The sequence below is a fragment of the Triplophysa rosa genome, linkage group LG17, assembly GCF_024868665.1.
Source record: "Triplophysa rosa linkage group LG17, Trosa_1v2, whole genome shotgun sequence".
NCBI classification, from domain to species: domain Eukaryota; kingdom Metazoa; phylum Chordata; class Actinopteri; order Cypriniformes; family Nemacheilidae; genus Triplophysa; species Triplophysa rosa.
This window is the reverse complement of record NC_079906.1, coordinates 18,201,676-18,229,649: the sequence shown is the minus strand read 5'-3', so window position 1 is coordinate 18,229,649 and position 27,974 is coordinate 18,201,676. Positions and strand designations below refer to the sequence as shown.

General features: G+C 39.0%; 1 protein-coding gene across 5 annotated transcripts in view; it reads right to left on the bottom strand.

Annotated features, from left to right (window-relative positions):
• pde4d (phosphodiesterase 4D, cAMP-specific) overlaps window positions 1-27,974 on the bottom strand; it is a 108,793-nt gene that overhangs the window by 10,427 nt on the left and 70,392 nt on the right. For 4 of the 5 annotated variants that reach the window (XM_057356208.1, XM_057356209.1, XM_057356210.1 and 1 more), the window contains exons 2-11: window positions 15,623-15,814; window positions 14,347-14,383; window positions 14,184-14,260; window positions 13,930-13,979; window positions 10,907-11,019; window positions 2,507-2,600; window positions 1,633-1,808; window positions 1,450-1,548; window positions 1,183-1,347; window positions 1,001-1,100 (exon numbers count right to left, since the gene is read on the bottom strand). In XM_057356208.1, coding sequence (XP_057212191.1) covers window positions 1,001-1,100; window positions 1,183-1,347; window positions 1,450-1,548; window positions 1,633-1,808; window positions 2,507-2,600; window positions 10,907-11,019; window positions 13,930-13,979; window positions 14,184-14,260; window positions 14,347-14,383; window positions 15,623-15,814 — 1,103 coding nt within the window. Of the gene's footprint in view, window positions 1-1,000; window positions 1,101-1,182; window positions 1,348-1,449; window positions 1,549-1,632; window positions 1,809-2,506; window positions 2,601-10,906; window positions 11,020-13,929; window positions 13,980-14,183; window positions 14,261-14,346; window positions 14,384-15,622; window positions 15,815-27,216; window positions 27,700-27,974 lie in introns of those variants that run through there. The other variant, XM_057356211.1, reaches the window with a different exon arrangement.

Genomic DNA, 27,974 nt, shown 5'->3' with positions numbered 1-27,974 from the left:
TTTTTCTACAAACTACTGAACGATTTTTAACGGCATGCACAAGTTGCAAGTGGTTTTGCTAGACATCAAAACAGGGTGCCACGCTGTAGCAAGTCACATCTAGACAGAATTCTAGGAAGTGTTTTGGGAAAATATTTTAAAAAGAGATATATCCCCTTTGTTTTGAAATAATATAAAAATGTACTATATAGTTACTTGTGTTTTTGGTTCTAATTGCTGTGTTCACACCAAACGCGAAGCATCGCAGGATTAGTTTGTTATATACGCACAAATATCTTCACACGTCCGGAAGTGTCAAACAGAAGGTGTCAATGAGCTCTTCGCACGAATTTCTCGCTCGAGAATTTTTCAACTTGCGTGGAAGACGCGATTGACGTATGCTTTGACTTTGTATGAAATTTACTTACACAAATGGCTTAATTCGCGTTTGGTGTGAACGCAGCATAATGCTATAGGAAGTGTAAAACACGGCACATTTTTGTTACATTTGAACAGATTCTTGACCATGTTTTTATGCTATATAAGAAAAAGTTATAATAGTTTACCAAGACTAAAACTATTAATACATTTCTTTTAATGAAAAATAAATACAATATCAGCTTAAATGTTATTTGAAATACTTAAACTAAACTGAAATATTGCCTCAGCAATAAACTACAAAAGGTTCATATTTAGGCACTGAAATTATTAAAATAAATAAAACATAAACGAAAAAATTAAACTGAAATGTACATTTATAAAGTTCTACGTTAAGGCACTAAAACTATACGCTGAAAATAAATAAAAAATAAACAAAAACATATTAAACTTATGTAGCAATAAAAAACAAACAAATAAATAATAACATCACAAAAGCACATAACAAAATAGCTAAAAATTAACTAAAATTAACATGAAAACTAAAAATATCAAATAAAAGCTAAATCTAAATAATAATAAAACAGCAATAAAACTGAAAACAAAACAACTCTGATATGCAAGAGGATCGCTATAATCTTACTAGTGTTAATGAGGAACTGGTTGGAGACTCCAGGGTGATCAACATCATGAATCGCACTGGCGAATATGGCAGCGAGAATCTCCAGATCTGTAAACACAGCCTAAAAATGATAAAAAACAAAATTAACTAACTCGAACAACACCCAAAAATCTTATGCATTGCATTCTGGGACGGTATGGTACCTCAAGGGCAGGGGTTGATAGCAGAACGTGAGTGGACTGCGTGACATCAGCAGCGTGGATGTTGTTGTGATAGGCAACGTCAACATGGTAATGGTCCTCTAAAGTCATCAGATAGGTGATAAAGGTATCAAGGGGAATTTTAAACGTCTTCAGCAAGTCTCTCTCCTGCGGGGGACACAGACAGCACACACAGTGCGTCAATTTAGGAAGGAAAAATGAAAACTCAACTTATACAACGTATACATTTATACAAAGATATAAATGTACCTGGAATATCGTGTACATCATAACTGTTAAAGGTCTGTTTCCAGAAAATTCTGAGACTTTGAAGACATTAAGGCCCCATTTATTTACATCTTCAAACTCCTAAAATAACACATGAGACACATTTTTAGAAGGGTTCTTTTTTCGATTAAGACTTTAATGGTGAATTTAACAATACACACACACCTTGGCCAGCTCGTCCTCCGTTTCTGTTTTGACCCCAAATCGGGGGATGTTAGAGTTGGTGAGGCTGGAACTGTGCGTTAGTTTTTTTACGCCACTGATCTGGGACATTGGCCTTTTCTTCTTCTCCTTGTCTTTCTGGGACTGGGGCGATGGCATCTCCACCTCGTGTTGCTTGTCTACAGATACATAAAAAGAGCTCAGAGAAGGTTCTGGAAATCAGAATCGATAGTCTGTAAATCACAGCGTGTGCATTTTCTGCTACTGCATTTGCAGTGTTGTAAATCAGTGGTGGGCTACGATCAAGTAATGATCTCATTGTGGCGTGATTATTCAGTCTCGCAGTCGTTGCGTGACCGTGGTGCTTTCTGTGGAAAATCATTCGTCATAGTTCACTAAATTACCCCCAGCTGAAAATTTCCATTTTATAATGTTATATGTACCAACTTGTGACAGTATCAGTTTTAACGATGACTGCAAGGACTTTTACCACTGTAAACTGTATTATCATATCATGTTTCACAATGTGATATCAACATATACAAAGATATATATACGTGCTTGTCGTCATAGGTTTTGTTTACACTTCCTATCCAATAGCAAGTGTAGCTTTACAGCATTTTTTATCTTTACTTTTTGATAGAAAGTGAGCAACATGTTAGAAAAATGCAAACAATTATACTAATATATTATTTAGAATGTGCATGGTAAGAGTTTTAGGCAAATCAATTATCACAGTAAACCGTATTATAGAATTTTGTTATACGTCTAATGGCAACCCAAGACTAAAAACTACGTCCTGTTCTGCTGCCTGTTGTATACATCATATTGTTTATATAAAAATGTGTTTTATATTGTGTTTTGGAGGGGGTCTCACCTAAGAATGTACTTGAGATAAACTCTGACACCTGGTTACCAGACCGGCTCATCTCTGACAGGTGAGTTAATTCTCTGTTCAACATCCTTTTGAACTGTGGAGAGGAAAAAGAAAAACCATGAGGACATTGTTGAAAATATAAAATAACGTTATGCTGCTATTTACACCTATTTTGTGCGTTTAAAAGAAAAGACTAGCATAATGCTAAACTATTACTAAATTGTTAAGAGCATTCACTGACAAACAACCACAAATATCAGACAGGAAATAGATTCCACTCAAAATAAAAATATCCAGTGTGGAGGTGTTGTGTGATGCTCCCGTCTGCAAAAAACACCTCTAAAATCCATTTTGGAACAAGACACCATTTTCCCTTCTTTTCTTTTTTGAACCGTCTATTTTTATCTACGTGTGGTTATCTGTTTTCAGATATGCTTTCATTTCAAGGCTGAGCTCTTCAGACGACCCAGAACACGAATGCTCTCACGCTGTTAAGAATGTCAGGTCAAACTGACCTGCTGATAGATGCCACAAAACAAGAAGTCTGTCTACCATTTCTAAAGCGATTTGCAGACACAAACTACAGATGCACATGTAAAGGAACAGTTCACCAAAAAATGAAAATTCTGTCATCATTTACTCACCCTCGAGTTGTTTTAAATCTGTATAAACGTCTTTGTTCTGATGAGCACAGAGAAAGATTGGAAGTTTTTCCTACTATGTAACCTACTTGTAACCAAACAGTTCTTGGCCATCACTGACTACCATAGTAGGAAAAATGCCAATGTTAGTCAAAAGTGCCCCAGAACCGTTTGTTTTCCTACATTCTTCAAAATATCTTCTTTTGTGTTCAACAGAACAACGAAAATTATAAAGCAATTTTTTCTACTATGATAGTCAATGGTGGCCAAGAATGGTTGGGTTACAAGCATTCTTCCAAATATCTTTTTTGTGTTTATCAGAACAAAGAAATTTATACAGATTTGAAACAACTAAAGGGTGAGTAAATGATGACAGAATTTACATTTTTGGGTGTAATGTTCCTTTAAAAACGAATCCGCAAACAGCTAACGCAACTCGGCGACAGCGTGCGATGTGGGTTATTTAAAAAGACCTTTTTATAATAGAAAAACAGATCTGAAACAGATCCGTATAGCCTTGCTAGAAAAAGAGAGAGAGACAAAGATTATTGATTGACTATTGATGATGGCTATTGTCAGAGGAAAAACTAGTTGTGGCTGTGCTGATGAAAACGGGACATTCGTGTCGAGGTCTGAAAAATTTAAAATATGCATTTGAAACACGAAGGTACCTATACGAGAAATGCAATATTTGAAATAAAAATAGCAGCTTATCCAAGCACATCCCAATAAAAGAATACAATCATTCGGGTCATTAACTCACCTTTATATATCCCCAAGAAACAGACAGTAAATAATTTGCTTCAGGCATTTTGAACGAGTAAATCCAGACAAAAGATGAGATTAAAAAGACCAATATGAACTGCTCAGAGCCGGAGGTCTAAAAGAAGCTCTCTATTTTTAGCGACCCCAACAAATACCATGATATGACGCTACGCAGCATCCGAACACTCCAGAAATTCCACGTGATGGACAACCGCATTGTTAAGAAACCTGACAACATGGAGCAGGGTGTGAAGAAGCCACAGCATCTCTGCATCCGCTCATCGCACACGATCTTCCAACCGCCGAGTGAAAAAATCTTGTGTCTTGGAAGGAAAATAAGCCCAGCTTCCAAATAAGGCTGCGTTTCACACCATTATTCAGGTGTGAGCCCTGCCGGAGAAAACCCCCCACCAATCGAGTGCCTTCTCCCGATTGGAATGAGATCATCGCCGAGGCTGATTGGTCGAGCCGGGCTTATATGCAAACCCTCTGGGACTGTTTTGTTCCCTCAGACCCATCCCACATCTCAGCTGGAGGCTGTGTTCCTTCTGAGAGAGCTCTGTAATGGAGCAGATACCTCAGCGAAAGAACACGGTCATTATGTGTAGTTCGTATTAATGCATGTTCACGTCTTGTTTGTCTGTGTGTGTGTGTAAAGATGCACATGTGTGTGTGTGAAAAAGGGGTGAGGTAATCTTCACTGCATGACGTGATTTTTGGATATCGTGTCAACCAGACGCATAAAATATTCAGTCCGTTCACATAAATCCACAGAGGGGAGTCGATGGAGACCATATGTGAGCGATATAAACCAATGACGCTGTGCTGGTAAATTGTAAAACACTTTAAATGCGTCAAAAATGTGCCCATTCATACTCGTCCGTCTGAAATGTAACTGGAACAAAAAATAGTTACTTCTTTTTTAGTCTAGGCCACATGACAAATAGCAAGAAACACAGCAAACATGGCGTATGCAATTTTAAGGGAGCCCGGGGCTAGTTGTCTCATGGGCTAAATGTTAATGATAGAAAAGCTTCAAGTCTGATCAAATTGGGGCAAGTTGTCACAGTGTTCCTAATTAAATGTTCTGCAGTTTTATTAATTGTTTTGGGTTTTTAAACGGCTTCAAAGCTTGAATTCAACAGTATCCTCTGTGACAACATACCCCACAAATAAAGGACTGTAGGATTATTTTTAACAGACAGTTTCTGTAAAGACACATACTTTAAATTCTTGCCTGCAATGATATTTATATATTATATTTTATTACATTTATATTTTATAAAAAAATATTTGTGACAACTAGCCCCAGTCTCCCATCTTCATGGTTGCATTACATGCCAAAATATTCAATATATATGTAAAACATTTCCAATGAATGACCTACTATCCACAAGCAAAGCTGTACCCCGAGAGCAAATTAGTTAAAAATGTACCTGTATGCCAGGTACACTTTTGGAAACATGCCACTGAGGCATCGTTTCAAAACCCGTAGCCAGATAGAGATGCTGAGCTTCACAGCAGCGAATAGGAGCTGGCGGGATGCGGTGATGGATTATTTCACACGTTTGGTCACTGTGTACCACCAGTGGGATGCTGAGTAATTTGCAGCTTTACTGGAGCAGATGAGCTGACAGTAATAGGCTTCTGCAGGTCCGCGCGGCCTGCGTTTCTATTGTTAGAACATCTAGAGGGTGTTAAAACGCACCTCGGAGCAAAAAAATGGGACGACATGACACAATTTGTAGCTGTGATTTCTTGAAAATGTGTTTTCTGGGACCTAAATAATGATTTCTTCCTGAGTGCAACCCTATAATAACACATTGCAGATCAAAAGCACTGCTCATTCACAATTGTCTGTGCTTAGATTGCAACAAGCCTTGCTGTAAATTGCAGGTTAAAATAACATTTTATTGCAGTTTTATCTGCACATACTATACTGATTCAGAGTAAATTAAAGTCAGTTAGGTTTCGCTGAATTTATAAAGCAATTTTACCTACTATGGTAGTCAATGGTGGCTGAGAAAAGCATTCTTCCAAATATCTTTCTCTGTGTTCATCAGAGCAAAGACATGTATACAGATTTGGGACGACTTGAGGGTGAGTAAATGAAGACAGAATTTTTCATTTTTTCATTCAACTGTTCATTTAAGTATTAAATATTTACTATCAACGTATCTGTATTTTATCAGAGTGTTTTTACTTTGGCAAAATTGTACTTTACTATATTATAAAGCATGTATCATACGTTTTACTCCACTACATTTCATGAAAACATGTCAGTGCTTTTTACCTTTAATACTTATGAACATTTTAGTACACATATAGTACTTTCTGACTAAATAGTTTCACTCAAACATTTTATTTTAGTAAAAGAGAGTACTAGATTTTTAATGTACTTAAGTTTTAAAGGGGCGATGAATTAAAATCACAATTTTAACCCGAGCTTTTGTTATATAAGAGGGAATCGTATTCACGTGAACATCATGTAAGTGTCAGAACAGAAAACGCCCTTGTTACTGAGATTACATCTGTTATTGACACCAGGCCCAGCGAACAGCAGGTTCTGGAATGCACGTATCTATGACGTCATTGATAGGTTGAACACCGCCTCCACAGAAAGAATATCAACGCCTACTTCTCCAGCCCCGCCCACTGGTTCGCGCATGACAGAACCAGTGGCGTGGAACCAGATAGAGCGAGCAAGCATTAAACAAACATGCCGTTAAAGATAGCTAAATATTGTGCCATCCCAGGTTGTGGAAGAATACAGTCGCTCCATAACCTTCCTTCGGATTCCGATATTAGGAATGCGGGGTTAAAGTTTATTTTTAAAGACGTTCCAGCTCATGTGGGAAAAACATGGAGCGTTTGTTCGTTTCATTTCTCCGAGGATTCCTTCGTGAACAAGGCACTGGATTTGTAGAGAGACTAAAATTAAAAAGCAGTGCTGTGCCGTCCATATTGGATCCGATAGGAATGGCGCAGCAATCTTATGTGAGTAAAACATTTTTGTACTATGCGTCACTATTGCTTTGTTATTGATCGCTTGATCTATCCAGAGGTTGTCTGTGATCTTAAGCCCGTACGAATCGGGATCTCTGTGATTTGGCGGGCTCATATATCATTTTTCAAGGTTTTATCCACCGTTTGCGAATAATGGATGCTGTTTGAAGTGTTTTGATATTATTTTGGGTGCTGGGTGATATCCATAAGTTACCGGGAGTCTCCCGTTTGTTTATTTATCATGGAAACTCTTGTAACATTTGAGACCCGCGATCGCGGTGATCTTTTGTCCAGTTCGCGATCACGGGTCTCAAATGCTGACAGGTACGGTCATATATCATTAACGCAATACAAGTATAGACTATACAAACTATACGCAAAGCCTTGCCATCACATCCGCGAATGCGTCACATGAAATACTGATGTGGGGAGGTCATTTATAAATCACAGGAGGTCTTCAGATAATACTAATGCCCTGCGAAAACTGTGAATGGTGCTAATGTGTAACCTAACGTTACGTCTCAAACCAAATTCACAGAAGGCTCCAACTACGCAAACTGCTATCCAATCAAAGTGGTGGGCGTTTACTTCCAAGTGTCTTCAATGCGGCACGCCCATTAAAACCGAGCGTTTGCAGAGCTAGCCTCAAAACCTGGGTAGAAAATAGCCTATTACTTATTGATTTTGATGATTTTGAATGTAAAAACCACGCGACCGTCACAAGTACACATCGTACAACAGTATAAAACAACTAGAAAGTAAAGTTCGAGTACAAACTTTATGTTGGCTTGACAAAGCCTGTCCTGAAGAGTTTGAAATAGTTTGAAAGGTTTTATCGTTAAACTTTGTTCTCATTGTTCTGATGCAGAGATATACTGTAGGTCTGGCTAAACGGTTGCTAAGGTCATGGGTTTGGTTGCTATGGGCGTTGCTTTGCAGCTGGCAACTGATAATACTTTGAGCCACAAGTGAAGCGAGCCAACCCCCATGTCTCTACAATGTTCTAAAGTAGAGATATTGGTCCTGCTAAACGGTTGCTAAGGTCATGCGTTTGGTTGCTATGGGCGTGGCCTGTTAGCTGGTAATTGATAATACTCCAAGCCATAAGTGAAACGAACCAACCCCTGTGTCTCTAAGATGTTCTGATGCAGAGATATAGGTATTGCTAAATGGTTGCTAGGCTAACCTGTTTGGTTGCTATGGGCGTGGCTTAGCATCTGTCAGTTGAAGATACTCTAAGCTATGAGTGAAACAAATCAACCCCCATTCTCTACGATGTTCTGATGCAGAGATATAGGTTTTGCAAAATGGTTGCTAGGCTAACCTGTTTGGTTGCTATGGGCGTGGCTTAGCATCTGCCATTTGATGACACTCTAAGCTATGAATGAAACGAACCAACCCCCTTGTCTCTACGATGTTCTGATGCAGAGATATAGGTATTGCTAAACGGTTGCTAGGCTAACCTGTTTGGTTGCTATGGGCGTGGCTTAGCAGAAGCCAATTGATGATGCTTCAAGTACCAAGTGAAACAAACCAACCCCCATGTCTGTACGATGTTCTGATGCAGAGTTATAGGTCTTGTTAAATGTGTGCTAAGTTAAAATGTTTTGTTGCTATGGGCGTGGCTTCGTAGCTTAATGAAGTTTCAGGGATACTGATTGGTTGCCTGAGTCAAATGAGCCCACCCCCTTGTCTCTACGATACTGTGTTGCAAAGATATCCATGTGGACTTTTCATAGTCTATGAGAGCGGTTGCTAGGTTGCTGTAAATGGTTGCTATGGGCGTGGCTTAATAGCTTCATGATGATCATGTTACACTGATTGGTTGCCTGAGCCAAATGAGCCCACCCCCTTGTCTCTATGACACTGTTGCAAAGATATCCATCTGGACTTTTTATAATGGGAGTCTATGGGAGCGGTTGCTAGATTGCTGTAAATGGTTGCTATGGGCGTGGCTTCGTAGCTTAAGGAAGTTCCTGGGTTACTGATTGGTTGCTTGAGTAAAATGAGTCCACCCCCTTGTCTTTAAGTGGTTGTACTGCGAAGTTATTCAACATGGGACAGTTATGACGCCTTATATGGGCATGTTTCCTGTCCCATTATAAGTCAATGGGGAATTTTGGGGGGCTCTTACGCCCCAGGGGTACAACTTACACCCCATTGTGAGGTAAGTTCTTACAGAGCCTGCCAGCTTCTTCAAACGTGATAACTCGCAAGTTTCTACGACATCCTCACTTTGAGTTATGAGCCGTCAAAGTTTGTCTCAATGTTAAGTCTATGGGAATTTAGGTGGTTTTGAGAGTCCGGTTTTCGAAAACCAGAACCCGGATCAGTTAGAAAAGATATAGCAACTCAAGTCAGACCAGTCTGAAGGTTTGTGGAAAGTTTGGTGGATGTAGTTTGAAAGTTCTAGGAGGAGCAGCAGTCAGAAATTTGGGGGATCAGAAGAAGAAGAAGAAGAATCGGAAGAATAATAATAAGCTTAGATATAAGATCAGTATGTTGGCTCTGTCAAGCCAACATAATAAACAACACCACTTCATCGCACCTTTAAAGGTAAGAAAGTAAAAGTGTAAATGTAGTGGAGTAAAAATAATCTATAATTTAGGGAAGTTAAATTTATAATATATATAATATACTTTAACATTTAGTGAAGAAAAAAATCCTCAAGTAAAAAAACGGTCAAATAATGTCTACTTGTTCACATATGCACACTTTCAATTTTTGTCTAAATCCAATACTTCTTAACATGTCTTAGTGGGTATACGTGTGAAAATGAGAAAGCACTTTTTTCTTATACAATTGATCTGCATCTATGTATCCTTGCAGTTTAATCAAAGCATTCACATACATAGGTGTGTCATATTTGTATCATACATAAAGAAACCCAAATTTGTAGTGTTTTGAAAATATGTCCGCATACATGCACAAGTGACATCTTTTACATGAAGAAAAATGCATGTGTGCTTTCCATATATCATATCTCTGTATAGGTGAAATATCAAGCCCCACTAAAATCTTAGATGATATATGTAACCACTGAGCAAAAATGAATATCTATTGCAAAAAACAATAGCGGCTGTGTATCCATAACAATAAAAAATGTGTTCTTCATAACACATTAGCAGTAGCTATTTGTGTCCTGAAACTGCAAGAAAACAGTGTTATTTATATCAGTTTAGTAGAACATAACACTTGCGTGGCGACAGAGAGGCAGTTTTATACGGGATACGCCACTACTGCTATTGAGCTAATGCAACAAAGCACACTGACAGGCCTTGTGCTTTGCCATGGATACTGGGTATTGAGGAGGGAACGGGAAGGGGGGTTTGGTCGAGTGAGACGTATGGAAATGTGAGTATTTGAGCGATCTCTTATTTATGGCTGGTCACTTCGAACGGACATTCAGCCTTGTTGTGTGTGAAGGCATCTCGAATTGTGTGTTTTTGAGAGGCGCCGTGGCCGAGTGCACTGGAGGAGATACACACTAGGGCTGATTAGCATGCTGTATGTGTACTAGGGCCTTGCTGGAGACTGTGGGCAAGCTCAGTGCGGTCTGAATGACGATTCTGCTGCTGTTATCGCAAACAGAAAATACACCAAAGCATAAGAATACAGTGACGCTCGAATAGCAACTAAGGGAGACTTATATGATTGAATTGCCATAAAAGCATTTTAGCCTGTGTGGTGTTCATGTATGAACAGATCCTTGTGTAAATGCGTGCAAAAAGGACAGACACACAATCGGTAGGGATCAAGTCTATCACTATTCAACAAACAAAAGCAAACATTCCCAACAACACAAAAAGTGCTTACATGTCTGATCTTAATGCATCACATTTGCATTTATTGCACAAAACTGCATGAAAACCCTCAACAACAACAAAAAAGGAATGTGACAAACTCGTGTCCAAAATTGAAATCATAAACGTACATCACTACACACTTTAATCCATAATTTGAGGAACCACCCTGGAGATGATCTTACCTTGTTGGATGCCATCTCACCGACAGAATGTCTGGTCTGTAGGGTCTCAAGCTGGTCGAGGCACCAGTCCAGCTCCTCCAGGGTGTCTGTGGCCAGCTTCTGGTAGGCCTCCTCTGGAGGAAGAGAAGAAGGGAAGGAGTCAGATCTCAGATGCTTGAGGGGTCTAGCTGAGGCTCCCAGCAGAGGGCCCAAACTGCTGTAGACCGCCATGTTGGGATATCCCGTCAGGACGCATGGGTAATTCTTCATGCTGTGCTGAAGCCCTCCACGGTGAATGATGGGGCTCACAATCGAGCCAAAAAATCAAGTTGCTAAAAAAAGTGCATCCAGTGAGCAATCCAAATGAGGTCCAGAAGCGGGGAACACTATATCCCTTAGCAAAACATACAAGGGGCCACACACGCTCTAACGCTGTCTTTCACAACATAAACACGATGACAGTCAGACGATCCCAGAATCGATGGTCCTACATGTCGGTGAAGCCAGGGTGAAAGCCGTTTCGGGACGCAGAAAATGTCATTGCTGTGGGAAGGCCCATCTTTGCGTGACACGTACCGCTCTGCATCCGAGAAGCTCCTACAAGCATGCAATCTGGTCCTTAACAAAGCATTCACGCATGGTGTCATAACAATAACACAGACACACTCACTCATGCACAAGCACACGCAAAAAGCATACAGAGGGCTGACGGCAACAGATAAGTGAGTGTCCGCGGTCCTTAAGCCGTCACGCTAGATGAACCGCAGCCAGAGAAAACAAAGGTCCCATCTGCCTGTCTCCTTTCTCAGAGCGGTGGATGCCCTGCATGAGCGCGGGGCAGCCGTGGAGCGTCGCTAGCAGAACGTGAGCCGAGCTTCCTCTTGAAACACAAGCCTAAAGCTTGCCAGTGCCGCTGCATGGAGGAGAGAAAGGACGTTGGCTAAATCCTGGCATGGAGTTCAAAGGATCTGGAGCTGAGAAGCTCGGATAGAGAGAATGTCCTTTGAATACAGCAGACACTTTTAGTAAGACGTTAGGAAATGTTAGATATTTATTTTATGAAGTGGCACTAATAGATTTGCTTTCAGGGCCATTTTTATCTTTAAGAGGGATAATCATATAAAACACACAACATGCTATTCATTTATGTCAAGTGTCTGTCTCACTTTAAAAAATATGGCGAGAATAAAACGAAATGAAATAGAACAGATAAAAGACTTCAGTGCAGGGGCATGATAGTATTTTAAATATTTGTGGCATTTCTTACGCCAAGCCCTGGTTAATGGTTGACCCTCTTTGATTATTTTACGGAGAGACAAAACGTTTTATGATGGGACAGCTTTTGGGTTATTTTCCATTATAAGAGTCTCAAGTCTGGCGAGACATTTTTTTTTCGAGATCAGACCCTGAGGCCACTTAAGATGCCCTTCAGGTTCAAGGGAGCCTACAAACGACTGCGTGTTTCTTCTCAAAAACATTGAGATGGCCATATCAGTGCGTAAATACGAGCAAAACAAAACAACAAAAGATCAAGACGCACACACGTCAATGCAGCTGTGCCTTACAAAGACACGTTGAAACACTTACGGCAACAAAGCAAGACAAATGTATGTGCCACATGTACGCTCCTTTAACAAAGCTTACATTATCTTAGTCATTCTGTCAGCCTGTCTCTCTCTTTTCTGTATGTGTGCTGAAGTAAAGAGGGCTGGGGTGTCACTCTCTCTGAAAGAGACTGCACTGACGTCAATGACATTCTTCTCGTGCTTAGCGCGACATCATACACCAGCCCATGAGAGGGCACTGGCTCCACAGACAAGAAAGCTGCTAATAAAAGCTGGACTGGAATTTTGGAATATGGGCCTGTCAGACGGGAAATCCTTCAGCATCACAAAAGCAAAAAAAATCCAAAAGCAAAACATCAGCATCTCTTGGACTAGAACTTCACCAAACCAACAAGTGGTGTGATAAATCGGCGCTGACAATTGCCCCAAGTTCTCCTGGGCTAAACTAAATGAAACCTTCGAATTGTTTGTGCACTGATAATGATAAAAAACGCAAATCCACAAGCCTCTCAAAAGCAAACAAATATATTTTGTGGGACACATGAGACATGCACTCAGCGTGGGAAGCCAAATTGTATAATGCATCCATCTGCTCGCTACCTGTGGTACAAATCAATATTATAAATCTATAACACCGGTCTTTTTTATCTCTAAGGCTGAAGGTTCTGCCCGTGCTTAACACCCACCCAATACTTAGTACTACACTTCTGGGTCAAACACCTGCGACTCGTAACATGCTTTTCTTCGCAAAACCTTAAAGGGATACTTCACCCAAAAATGATGACATCATTTTAATTTTTGGGTGAAGTATCCCTTTAAAAACATGCCATGAGCGAAAGGTAATTGATAAAATAAGCTGTACCTCATAATTAGTGAAAAATGCGTGTCACATTCCAGGATGACCTATGCAAAATATGGTGGGTGTTGTACTTTTCTTTATCGACTTTAAAGAACATGACATAAGCGCTGTGATATGGGATGTCTGAAGGCTGAGCTCAGGCTGGTATAGACAAAGCAGAAGATGCCACACAAGGCCGACCTCAAATCTTACATCGGGCCATGTTTGATAGTTTACTACAAAACATAACAACCCTAATGCACAATTAAATTGAATTCTTTACATTCATTCCATCTGTGTGTCCATTTAGACCAGGGGTGTCCAATGTCGGTCCTGGAGGGCCACTGTCCTGCAGAGTTTAGCTCCAACTTGGCTCAACACACCTGTTTGGAAGTTTCTAGTCTGCTTTGTGAGACCTTGATTAGCTGTTCAGGTGAGTTTGATTAGGGTTGAAGCTAAACTTTGCAGGACACCGGCCCTCCAGGACTGACTTTGGACACCCCTGATTTAGACACTATCAACACATTAGCAACCACTGTATAACCAAATGCCCTCGTATGCCGAGCAAATTTTCAGACCATGAACATAAAAGTTAAATAAGCATGACAGTATTCAAAAGATAGGAGGTAAAGATACGGCACCTGTGTAGGAGGTCTTTGTGATGGGAGGTGGGTTACACATGGGGGATCTCCTGGTAGAGCAAAAAGGAAACCAAGATGACTTCAATATAAGAGACAGTCAGTCACTTCACATTTCATTGTTTATGATAAAAACAACATTCTCAGAATTCATTATATAGTTGCACTACTCTTTACAGACTTAGTCAATACCCAAAAACTACCAGTTTATGCCACTAATACTGTATGATGAAAGTGTGTGCGTGTCATTAACTGACTTGTTATTGGTTCTTTCCTGCTGGACATTTGTTAAAGCAGCAAAGTTATTCCGGACCGTTCTTAAACTCGCCAGAACCTGAGAGAAGACACAAGTTCACGTTTTCAAACAGAGTCATACTGTAAACTCCACCACAACATATTTATAATTGAACATCGTCATACCTGTGCAAAAGGTGTTACAATCATATCATCACCATGTCTGCAAAGAAAGAAAAAAAAAATTATACTCGTGACATCTTTCTGACTGAAATGTTAGACATGTAAACTAAAAATAATGTGTCTCAAACTAATAACAAGGATCTACATTTGTTATGTTAAATGTCTTGAAGTACTTGAAGTGCACTTCTTTTTTTTTCTTCACTATTCACACTACTTATACTACAAAATGGCGTAAAATAGTGCATAAGTGCACGATTTGGGACGCACCTTTTCTACATACACCGCGAGTCCCTTGCATGGAATTCGCCATGTTGTTTCTTAGGGCTGTGCAAAAATATCGATACATGTAACTATCGCAATATTTTTTTTTCCGATAGTGTATCAATAGTGATACCTCTACTATCGATAATTTTTTTTTAATCATGTCATATGCCAAAAGTAAGTGGAAGCGAGCATGGCAAAAAATATAAGAACGCTTCAAGCTCTCAGAGCTGATGTGTGGGTGTGCTTTGGTGAGTTAATATAAAATAATGCTGTTTGTAAGCTTCGCAAGTCATGACACAAGTCACTTGGCTACTGCAGTGCATTAGACAGAAAGTTTAATAAGAAAAGTAACAATGACATTTATTGTGCTTTCACTGATGTGACACCAGCGCATTTACAGCACGGATGAACCAGTGGTTTTATTCTGCCCATGTTCATTGTTTTAACTGTAATGCACCACAACATTCAAGTGACTTGCGTGATCCACCTTATTCCCCTGTGCTACCCACTTGAGGGGCGCAATCCACAGTTTGAGAACCCAAACTTCTGATCTAAAGGTCCATGCATCGCACATCATGGCCACTCTGCAGAGGTAAGGGATGTTTTTACACTTCTAGCTCTACTTTTTACATTTTCTATTTAAAGTATTGCAATATATCGCAAATGTGTATCGTGTATAGCAATATATTGTATCGTGACCCATCTATCGTGATATGTATCGTATCGGGAGGCTCTTGCCAATACACAGCCCTATTGTTTCTACAGTATCCCTAAATGGACAAACGGCTCTACAGAACGTATTTCCTAAATACGTTATCTTCTTCGGTAAAGAAGTGAAACGTGGCCACATATTAGTCTGTGTCAGCCACCGTTGTGCTTCGAAAGGGAGGGGTGGAGTTAGCCATTGATTGCAATTTGCAACCACACCACTAGATGCTGCTAAATTTCATATACTGGACCTTTAAACTTAAATGCGGTTAAACTGGTTTTACAGTTAGAAGACACATTTACTCACATGTCACTGGCGATGGAGGAGTTTCTGGACATGGATTTTGGCGAGAGGTCGTAGTCGCTGTCGGAGCGGTACAGGAAAGACTCCCTCCTCTGGCTGTGCACAAAGTTGGCCTGGAGGATGAGGCCTGACCCTGGGCTGGCCAAGGGATCCAGCGGACTGCGTCCCGATGAGGTGCCATTGTCAACGTCAAAGCTGCGGATATAAAACGGGGCAGTTAGGATTGATGGTCAGATGTGGAAACGGGACACGCAGCAGAACTTAACTGCCTGGGTTTTGAACACAAGGAAAATGTTAAGCAATAAGCCACTCACGTATTGCTTTGTGTATTACTAGACTAAAATACAGCAGTAAATCAATCAAGTGACAACAAACATGATATATACGTTTTAAAATATATATATATAAATTGCTCAGGAACTAATTGTGAAAAAAATAAATCAAGCATAACCTTTAATAAGACAAGTTCAGTGGAGATTTCTGCTCTTAGAATAGAACAGCAACATCAATGACATCATCAAAGCGTTGAGGTCAGAGGTCAAACCCAGCTTACTCAAAGGCTTCCCCAGTCTCGCAAGGACACCTTCTACCTTCTAACTGGCGTCCCCTCTGCTGTGTTTACAATGTGCTGACCCATAATCCCCTGGGAGTAATGGGGATTTCCTTGACGTGCACAGTGACGTGGGATCGCGCCTTACTTCGCCAGTCATCCTCTCCTGTACGCTGACAGCGGAGACTGCTAGTGTGGTAGGGACGGATAATTCGGCATTAGCGGGCCGAACTGCACCTTGACTGACTGTTGCCCTGAGCAGACTCCGGCACAGTGTGACAGATAAAGGACCGGTACACCTGAGGATTCAGCTTTGTTATGACGGAGAGAATAAATATGTCAGCGATAAAGAAACAACTTTTCTCTTGTCTGAGATCAAAGGCTTCGATCAAAACGCTACAGTTTTACAGTTCAGCGTCAGTACACCAACGTATACGTGTTTAAACCAACAGTGGATTTAGGCATTACTTTTTTTATCAGATTAAATGACTTATTCAGAGTTAAAACTAAAGCGAGCGGTGAGGAGTGCTGTAGATGTGCTGCCCTCATTTCTCTTGGGTCATATCACAAGATATCATAAAAATGCACCGGCTTACCGTCTCGCACGCTCTCAGCTCCAGACATACATTATGAATGAGACGCTTCAACTCTTACTGTAACTTTCACAAATGCACCTATGCAAAAGTGAAAGTGCCTTCCTCTGATAACACGGGTCTTAGAATAACCACAGAAAGTTCATTTGCAAGATCATATGCGTGAAAATGAAGACACTGGTATTGTTGTTCTATTACTAGTCTGTATTTTTGCACATGTGTAGAAATGTGTTGTATACAGTATAGCATGCAGACTCTTATGAGGTGTCCAACCTGACTCGTAAGGTCGATATTTTTCACTAAACTTGCAAACATTAAAGGGATAGTTCACCCAAAAATAAACATTCTGTCATCATTTATTCACTCTCATGTGGTTGTAAACTTGTATATGACTCTTTCTTCTGTGAAACACAAAAGGGGATATTTTGAGAAATGTCTCAGTGGTTTTGTGTTCATACAAGGGAAGTCAAATAGCGGCCAATGTTGTTTGGTTATTAACGTTCTTAAAAATATCTTCTTTTGTGTTCTGCAAAAGGAAGGAAGTCAAACCTGTTTAAAATGACATGAGGATGAGTTAATGATGACAGAATTTTCATTTTTGGGTAAACTATCCCTTTAACATTTGTTAACAAGATAAAAAAGAATTTACAGTATTTAAGTTTGTTTATTATTATCATGTCATGTGCCATCTATCACACAATAAAAATACATAAAATAAAGCTTATTTTATCAGTTTGTATTTTAAGGAAATGGACAGTCATTTTGCAAACAATAGTATTGTGATTACTCGGCCTAAAACAAATGTGTCTTCAGTAAAGCATGAAGGTAAATAAACAACTCCCATCCTCTCCATCTGCTCTCTTTCCTTGTCCTTAGTTTGGTCGTGCTTACAACACACAACAACACAAGTTACAAGCCCAGACACGCCAGTGTACGTACTTTTGAGGCCAATTACCTTAAAATGCCTCTACCCCTGAAATACAAACACCCCACCCATAATTATTTAATACACAACATGGATGCAAAACTTTTGTTTTCACAGACGTTTATGCAAAAATAGTTCACTTTTACAGTACCACATCTAGACTACTAAAGTTTATGTTTATGTTCACAAAAAGAGATGCTTTACATTTTAAACATGTGCTAGAAGTTTAGGAGTGCACTATAGCAAAAACATGACTATAAAGCTAACAGCCACACAACTCCCATTTCCATTTAACATTTAAGTCTGCTGACTTTCTGCGCGCACCAAACTGAACTCTCATTCCTCTCACATTTTTCAGTGAAGGGTCCGTAAAAACTCTCCGTCTCATTCATCATGTGAAAAAAATCTGTTGCAGTACTTGAAAGTTACTAGCAAAAAGTTAAGGCCCGTTTACACCCAGAACGATAAATATAGATTTTTAAAACCATCTAAATGTAAGAGAACACCTCAACTATAATGATAAAAATACAGAGGAATGATATTGTTGAGATCACTTTCAGAAGGATGAACGAAAATAATTGACTGCCAATCAAAATCAATGTAATTTTAAAATCTTAAAAGGTCATTTTAACAACCTTATGACTGACCCAGTTTTACCTAAGTTTTATAGACTGGATTAGTATCAGACGCTGACTGTACATTTCAAGTCCTGGTTATCTTTCTAGTGGAATGAGACATATTCTCAAAGATCTTCAGATGTCATGTTGTATGATGCTACACACATACAGTACATTAAACATCATCAGCACGTAATGACATGCTGCTATATCAAAGCTTACATTAGGGCTGAAACGATTCCTCGAGTAACTCGAGTTATTCGAATACAAAAAATCATCGAGGCAATTTTTGTTGCCTCGAAGCCTCGTTTAACCCATTTAACTACAGTACACACGGAGCACTGCGTTTCCCCACGGACCGTTATTACTGACGCACAGCCCGTTAAACTCTATTCATGTTACAGGGCTCTCAAGTCTCACGCATTCACCGTGAGACACACGCATTTTAGTCTGTTCACACGCTCACACGTGTTTCTCATGCTGATAAATAACTGATAGCTTATAGGGCTGTGACGGTTGCCGTAACAACTAACAACCGCACCACCGCGATGGTAAAGTGCCGTTCGTTACCGTCACGTCACTCTGACAAATATAGGTGTAATAAATATGAGAGTTGCGATAACGATTGCTAGTTGTAGCCTTTCAGTTGTGGATGGTTTTATTTAAAAGTTTTTAAATTAACAGAAATTATTGGCATACGTTTCCGTTGGTGCGTTTGAGCGCTGGCCTGCATGGCAAAACCCAGGTTATTCTGCGGGTTTTGCAATGGATCTTGTTGTGAAATTAATAGATAAGTAAAATCAAAACTGGCTATGACCCGCTTGCTTAGTGTCGGAGCGCGCGCAGGTTTTGCCGCGGTTGCGGAGAGACATCTCTTCATTTGCGCTCCTGTGCACATCTTCTGAACGCGCATTTAGTGCAGCTGTACACATTTTAATCTGGACAATGTCATCAAGTAAGTTTCACATCAACGAGTCGGAAAAAGTAAAGTTTTTAGGCAATCTGAAGAGGAAAGCCAAGGTAGGTTTAAACAATTTGTTTCAAACGGAATTGTTAAGGACTGTAAGGGTTAATCGCCACTGACTGAAGTTACTGCAACAAGAGCTTTTTTATTTAGTATTTAGCTTTCTTATATCATTTAAGTTTTCATTATTTACTGATGTTTATTTAAATGTTTTATATGCTGTAGTGTGCCGTTTCACTGATCGATTTGCGCGTTAAACATTGACGGATGTTTCATCCTCATTCAGATATCATATTTCAATTATTTAACAATTTCAAGTATTTAAATAAGGTCTATATTTCTCTTCCACTCGTCATGTGGTTGCTACACGCAAATATAATAATATAAATATTATTTATATAAATAATATATATTTCTCAACCACCGCGGTCGATTTGTCTATTACCACCGCGCTGGTAAAAAACTGCCACCGTCACAGCCCTAATAGCTTATTGAAATGGTGAACTGATATTTTACTTAGTTTTAGTCTATTTTACGAGTGAAACTTGTTTTCCGGCTGCATTGAGTCCATCAAACTAGATGCGGACTAGTGGATGCCGAATCCTGTTATTTACACATTTCATCTGTCTGTTCTGCGTGTCTGAGTGAATGAACTGCACAGTTTAACGTGCTACACGCGTGATGCTCATGAATTTGTCTGCGTCTGCGCTGAATGAGGACATTAACTTCACCTCCAGAGTTGCGCTGAGAGTTTATTTCACAAACATGTTATTGTTTGAGTTAAGAAACAGACATACTAAAAAATAAGCGTCTTCTGACAACCTGCCAAAATAAAAGTCATAGGCTATTGTTTGAAATGATTATTTCCATTTTTATTCATGTTTCTTATTTATATATTTGTATTATATTGCATTTTGAATTTAATATGGCAATGGAATGTACTAAATGGGTTTAGTTTTCACAGATATTAATGTATGCTATTTCAGCAATAAAAACTATTTGTTCTAAAAAGGAAATAAATTAGTTGTTTTACTCATTTTAAGAGACCTGTCTTATTTTCTCTTGTATATTTAGTATTGCTTTTTAATAAAGAAAAAGTACTTATTATCCGAATACCCGATTAATCGATGGGAAAATCAGTAGAATACTCGAATAGTAAAAGAATCGATAGCTGCAGCCCTACATTTCAGATCTCTACACATGATACTAAGACACACCCACAGCAACCATTAACAAACTTTAAGCACATTCTATTCTTCTACTTGCACATTACACAGTTAAAGTAAATTTTACATGCTCATATAAGACCACAACTTCCCTGATTTGTATAAACAACTACAAGAATGATTACAGGCACTCTCATAAACTCAATGTTTATCCATTGGACTAAAAATGTCCCCCTCCCTCTTCCCAAAGGCTAGACATTGAAATCAAAAAGGGATAATTAACTGTAATCAGTGGTGCAACCCTATCTACGCCATCAGACGTCCAACTGGCGCTCGCTCTTTTGTTGTGGACGAAACTGCCCTGCCCAATCCCTTTGGCCGTGTAGTTTAAGCCACTTTATTTTAGACTGGCTGTCCCCCAAATAACCTCTGTTTTGGTACTGAACTAATCTCCTCCAATTAGCACAACTGTAATGCCGACCGAGCTTACCAGGAGTTTTCACAGAACGTCTAATTAAACTTGAACAATACTTAACACACAGAACCAGAAATAAGACAAGAGAATCCTCTTTAATGCTGGAGCTCTAATGTAAGCTGGATGTCCTTCAGTCTACATGTTTACTGCATTTGGGTAGTTGACAAATAAATCGTACATGAAGACAAACAAAACGTTAATATTACAGTGTTTTACATGATTAATATTTATATTTAAAAATATTTAAAATGTATTCATATGAAATAGCATTTATGTCTCTTATCTTTAGTTTTAGTTATCTTTGGTTAGTTTTTTTCTCAATTTTTGCCGTCACACCATTGGACAAATTTGGATATTAGTCTGTCAACTACACATACTGTATATAGTGGTTACATAAAGGTAGTACAGTCATTTAATATGCTGTATATTTTTCTTATAGAGTATATAGTACAGCATAAAGTGCTTACAGAGTGCTTGATTAAATGCTCTGCATATTTAGGACAATGCATTTTAATACACACATTCACAAATAAATACAGCCCAGAAAAAATTAAAAGACCACTCCAAATTATTTTCACTTTTACTGTTACATGTTTTAGTAAAATGAGAACTTTTGTTTCCATCTGTGAACTAGTGACAATATTTCTCCCAAATTACAAATGAAAATAAAATTTTTATTAGCAAAAAACTGCAATGGGACAAAAAGGTAAAAATGACAAAAAATATCCAATATTTGCAGTTACAGTATATACAGTTGCATTCACTGAGCAAACAAAGTTGTATGTGGCCATCGGTCCACATACAATAGGAAATTTTTAATAGCACATGATCCATTAGAGGATAACAGCGGAACGAAAGAGCACAAGAGCATGACCCTGGGTTGTGCAGAAAGTAGAACGTCACACTTTGCAACACAATGGAAAGGCAATACTAAACAGAGACATAATGGTACCTCTGGTGATCAAATGAAGCTGCACCAAAATACTGCAACTTTTTACAGAACATTCCTGAGTGCCAATCATGACATAAAAAAGGATTTTGCTTCAAATATACAAAAAAGGAGATAAAAAGGACGCAGGAATAACTCATGCCTATGAATCATGCAATGTGGCAAAGGTATTAAATAAGCTCCTTGACAGAAGTAATTATTCACTGTATACCCAAATGAGAGTAGGAGAGTACATTTTAAAATATTATTATTTTATGTGTTTTTCAGTAAAGTTATAGACTTTTCAGTTCTTAGGTTACCATTGTTTAGAAGAGTGGTGCATGTGCTTAGGCTGTGGGAGGCTACATGTAACCTATAACTAGGGATGTGCGCTACAACTAATTTGACAGTTGTTTAAAAGAAAGTTTTGAAACCGTGTAGTCGACTAGTCTAAAACTAAGAATGGCCCAGAAGGCGGTCCAAAAACCAAACTGTTCATATTCTATATTTAATATAGCTAAAACAGGCATATGTGTTCCACTTTCCTTACTGTATGTTATGATCAATAATATTTCTGCATTTGCTGAACCCTGACTGGATCGTTAAAGTGGCTGCAAGAAGTGACGTGATGAGCATTTGTTTGCTTTGGCTGGTCAGTGCCTGCACTCAAAATATGTAGCCTGTACGACCTTATAAAATCCATTTTTCTCTAAAAGTTCAATTAAATTTTAGTAATCAGATTAAATTAAATTTTAGTAAAAGTGTATCTATAACACTGAAATCATGAAACTTAAAATATTCAACAACAATTAATTAAAAGCTTAAAAACTAATGTTTCATTATTTGTTTATTTAAATGTTTTTTATTTTAAAAAAACGTTGCTTTTTTAATTATGTTTTTTGCAATTTAAGTACCAGTTATAATTAGGGTAGGCCTATAGCCTATCAACAAACAAGATATCCTACAATATATTATGTTTTTATTATTTATAAAGCAAAGCAATGTGTGTAAACAAAAAAGCGAATAAAAAGCAATGGACAAAAAGTCTAGAATAAGCTACAGAACGCATTTGATCTCGCGCAGAGCGAATGAAAAAGCAGCTAATAAAGCATACTGCCCATATTAGCTAATTTATAGAACATACATAGGCTAAACACTCGAGCCTGCATGTGATTATGATGTTAATATTATTTTGCATGTTCTCGTTGAGGAAGTGCAAGCATTATGCTTGGATGAAAGTCGGCTCAATGTTTGTGCACAATAACTCCGTCTGAGGAATCTGCGCAAACTCTGCAAGGGCACACAGATAGCAGTGCTAAGCGATCATTTATTCAAGCGCTTTTTTGTGATAAACATTATAATCAAAGAAATTCTGTGAATCTAGAAGCCGAGACATTCTCATTTCAGTTTTATTGAGTGTGCTCAAGATGCATTCACCACATTTACAGCTCATTCTGCCATCAAATAACATGTTACTGGTCTCCATTGACTTCCATTGTATATGGACACAAAACAACTGAGACATTTCTCAAAATATCTTCTTTTGTGTCCCACACAAAGAAGTCAAACAGGTTTGTAATGACATGAGGGTGAATAAATCATGACCAAGTTTTAATTTTGGGGCAAATTATCCCTGTAAGGAGTAAAAAAACACTTACAGTTCCTGGTGTAAATAAAGGTGTCACTCCTAATCTCTTAAAGAGCAGGTTTAAAGGTTTTTGTAAGTGTCCTAATGTTGTATTAGAGTCCCCAACAACATGTTCAAATGCATCAAAGGTCAAAAAAGGTGCTATTTTCTTAAAATAAGCATTTAGTATCTATCCATTTCTCAAAGATCCCTAAACGATTCCTCCGAAGCTGTTCAAATTTTCCGCTTCTCTAAGCTCCTCCCTACCGCGAGTCCAGTGTGCTCCGATTGGCCAACTGGCCCAATCAGTTGTGATTGGTCTTTCTTCATACACTGCGTGTCAGAAACGAAATGCCCATTACCACAGTTCTTATCTCAGGAAGGTTTTTGTAAACAAAGACGCTGTGTGTAAAATGGCATCAGTATTACCATACCACAAGTTTTTATCTTCATAAACTTATCTTCATAAACCATTTAGACTATTGTTTTCTGTTGATCTTTTTTCGTCATAGCTGTGGGAGAACAACAACGGCTCTATCCAAAAGTTGATCATTACTTTGATTATACAGAGAGGAGTAACTGAGCAAGTTAGCGAGAGCTTCCAAAGATAATGCACACACCTTTACATAATAAAATGATATAGTGCTGTAGTCCGTTTTTTAAATAATGACAAGCAAACCGTTTTGTTTGAACGGGATCGTGACCACAGCTAAACTTTGCACACTTGACAAAACCATAATGTGAGACACGTTAGCAAAGTGCTACCGTGACTAAACGATAAAGGGATACAGTTTGTACAATACTAGGACATGTAGAACGACAACAGTCTACAATAACCGCCACATTATTAGGTAAGAGTTGGATTATTAAAACTGTAACTCTGTTAATTTATACGTTGTTTACCTGGAAACCTACAGCTGTACTAAATATACAACACGGATTAGCACAATTACATTAACGTATATTGTAAGCACTCAATTTAACATGTACACATAACGTATTTACCATACTTACAGCTTGTGGTTCTGAGACGCTTGTTAGTCCAAATAAAGTTGGTATTGACTTATCTTTAAGGGTCAAGCGGCTGGCAAATCCCGTGTTGAACTCGCCAAAATTTGAGAAGCAGTCGTCGGTAAAATGACGAGCACATTACACAAGGTTGGAATTGTACTGCAGTGGTATCGTGGGAAAAAAAATGTAACCACTGATCCTTCACATCGTCGTCCTTTGGCAGCGAAAACAAAGTACATTTGCATTCACAGCACAAAACACTGCCTCCCCTTGACATGTTGTATACGCAATACTACCTGAAGTGCTAGTGGGCAGGTCAGAGTGTTCAGTTGGATTATGCTGATGCATTACACTGTGACGTATCGATGTTACACTCAAAAGATTCGAAAGCCTAACGATTTGTTTGGGCGGTTCGGAGTCGACTCTTTACTTTGGAAGCCAATATCTTAATTTATCATGGACTTTTTGGAATAACAACTTTGCAGATCGTCAAAATTGAAGGAAAGCTACGTTACACACTGAAATGCCGGTAATTTTATGAGATTCATGAAACCTGCTCTTTAAAGGCTGAGTAAAACCACAGCAATGTTTTGTTTTCTGCTTTCACTATAATCATGGCTTATTTAATGAAAATGAATTTTTCAGGAGTGTATTTAGTCAATCCCATGAATGTGAGTGACAACCGTATTTAGCAACAGTGTGTACAGTAAATTGCTATCAGACATTTGACAAACAAGCGTTTGCCTAAACACGCATTTCAAAAGAAATGTCAATATTGCCATTGGCCACATATAAGCATTTACATATACAATTGTATTGCCATTAATTCATTTATCTGATAAGGTGCTGAAGTGTAGATGCGAGGTCACAGCTTTAACAACAGGAATGGAAAGAGGTTTCGATAACATAAGTGTCTTTCTAAGACATAACAAATGATTTACACACAATGAAGATCACATTGTACTGTTTAAGTAATTCGTGTACTCCTTATACATATACAATATTTCAATTCAGCTGATGATAATACTCTCTGTCATTACGGGTGGGTGTATCAACAACTATGCGTTTAGCATGAATTACAGGATATGAGTCAGCGAATGTTACTTAATGATTCGAGTGTGACATGCACCACGAGTCATTGTTGCGCATAACAATAAGGCAAAACAAACAGAAATCACAGACAATAGTGTCAATATATGACCCCGAGTAAGCGCATACAGACCTGGGCACGTTACTCGACACGGTGATGACATCATTAAGATGTCAGTGAGATTTCCTTCTTACTGACCTCTTGACCTCTTTTCAATTCGACACAGAGATGTACACAAACATAAAGGATCTCAAACCAAGGCTTAGCGGAGAAGTGTCATCCAAAAGCATTTTTTCTGGCCTTCTTTACATTTTCCGACACAAAAACAACGAAATTATGCAGCAAAGTTATTCAGTGAATCGTCAAACTGCATCACAAAGCAGACAGGGTCACGGCGAATGTTTACAGCTCCAAGATTCAAGCACGGAGCATTTCAATAAACTCATAAAATCTGTTTTCTAAATTCATCACCAAGATGTCTATAATAAGAGCAAACAAACAAGAGAACAAGACAGAAAGGGTGAGGTATCTGCCTTAGGCACAGCTTTCAAACACGCTGCAATCCAGCAGTAGCATCCACATGTAAAAATGTCAATCCATTTTATTAGTCAGGCGATCGTCATGACACTAAAACTTTTTAATAGCCCTAGGGTGTGTGACAAAAAAATGTATTCAAGTTTCAAGCACTCCCTCAGTTAAAATGTTAACGTAAATTCATAATAGTTATAATAGAAGGAGCAAAATGCTTATTAAAATAGTTTTACCAAGAGTACAACATGCCACACTGCAGTACGGTATCGCTATCAGCGACCCATGCATATATAGATTCTTATTACACGGCTCGTTTGAATGCTTGATTCTGATTGGCCAGTCGCAACATTTGCAGGTTCGTTATTCCCAGACAACAACCTCTCAAAACTAATAACACACGGTAAACCAGATGCAGCAAATCATTTTGACGGTTTCTTTGGACAAATTATATATAAATATGTCTTTTAATAACATATATGCCACTATATTTACAAATGATTAAACCACATTGCCTGTTCGTGACATTTGAACGTCGTTTCTTACCCTAAAATCGAAAGTAAACGGCTTTTCCTCGCAGAAGGTCTGCATTCGGTAAAAATGAGCTAATAAAACATTTCAAATTCACATTTCACGTCCAGTTTTTTTCTCATGTGGCAAGTAGCCCTGTAATGAGAGGGATAATGTACAAGCAGCCGTCTGTTATCACGAAACAAGCCCCTTCAGTGTAATACAATATCTGCCTTATTTCTGCGATAACAACCAGCTGCCTGTACATTATCCTTTACATAACACACATAAACAAACTAAAAGTCACTTTGGATTTATTTATGAGACATACCATGACGCATAAACAACTTTTTACATGTCTCATATAGTCTGTGGTAAGCCCAAAGGAACACAACCCTCTCCAACGGGAGAGAGAGAAAATAAAAAGCCAGAGAAGTCCCGACAAAGGCGGGAATGCAGGAGGAACTATGTGTTGAGCAAATACAGCGGGGGGTTCAATTTAAAGGAAGCAGGAGTTGCACGAGATGTTAAAAGAAACGCTGAAACCGTTTGTCTGCGGAGAAAAAAGCAATTGGCAAAGCAGACAAATGGACAGTTAAAAGTTCTCCTTTACCCGTCTGTGTTCTTTAGTGAACTGGTGGAGCGGGACCGCGGCTTCATGATAATACTCATTCTGGACGCAGAGTTCCCTCGGTTAGCGGCTACAGCTAATCTTGACCGTGTGCGTATGCGTTCAGTCCTCACGTGCGTCTGCGGGCGCAGGCATGACTCGGTCAGATAGCCCTGCTTCTGTTTGCTGCGCTGACCAGGAGACCCCACTGCCACGGGACTCCGGGACGGGCGTCACGGGGTTTCTGTCTCTCTTTCTCCTGAACCTCCCACTCTTTGTGCATGCCCTCCTCCCTCTCTTCCTGGCTGGCTGCAGGGTTTGTTGCCCGAACTCTTGTAGTAATAACGCGGTCGGGGGCTGGGAACTCCTTGTGTTTGCAAGGACTGAATGATAGGGGGAACATTACACCTCGACCTTAAAAGCAGCTCAGGTTTTAAGCTCATAGTGAAAGTTGTTATCTTGTATAAAGCTGGTCACCAGCAGCTCACTCATTAACCAACACCAAAGGCCCTCAGAAGCGTTTTAGTGACGCATGGGTGTAATCGCAAAAGTCGAGAGCACCTGCGTCAACCAATGACAGGGAGGCATTTCAGTGCCATGAAAGCAAATAGTATCATTTGCAGCTCCGCCCATTTGATGATGTCAATAAATATTTGATATGATTGATTCTGTCATCAGGGAGATTGTCAGTTGTCTATTATTACAATTATGACATTAGAAGCTGGACCCCTAAATATCAAGTACAAAAATATGAAAAAAGA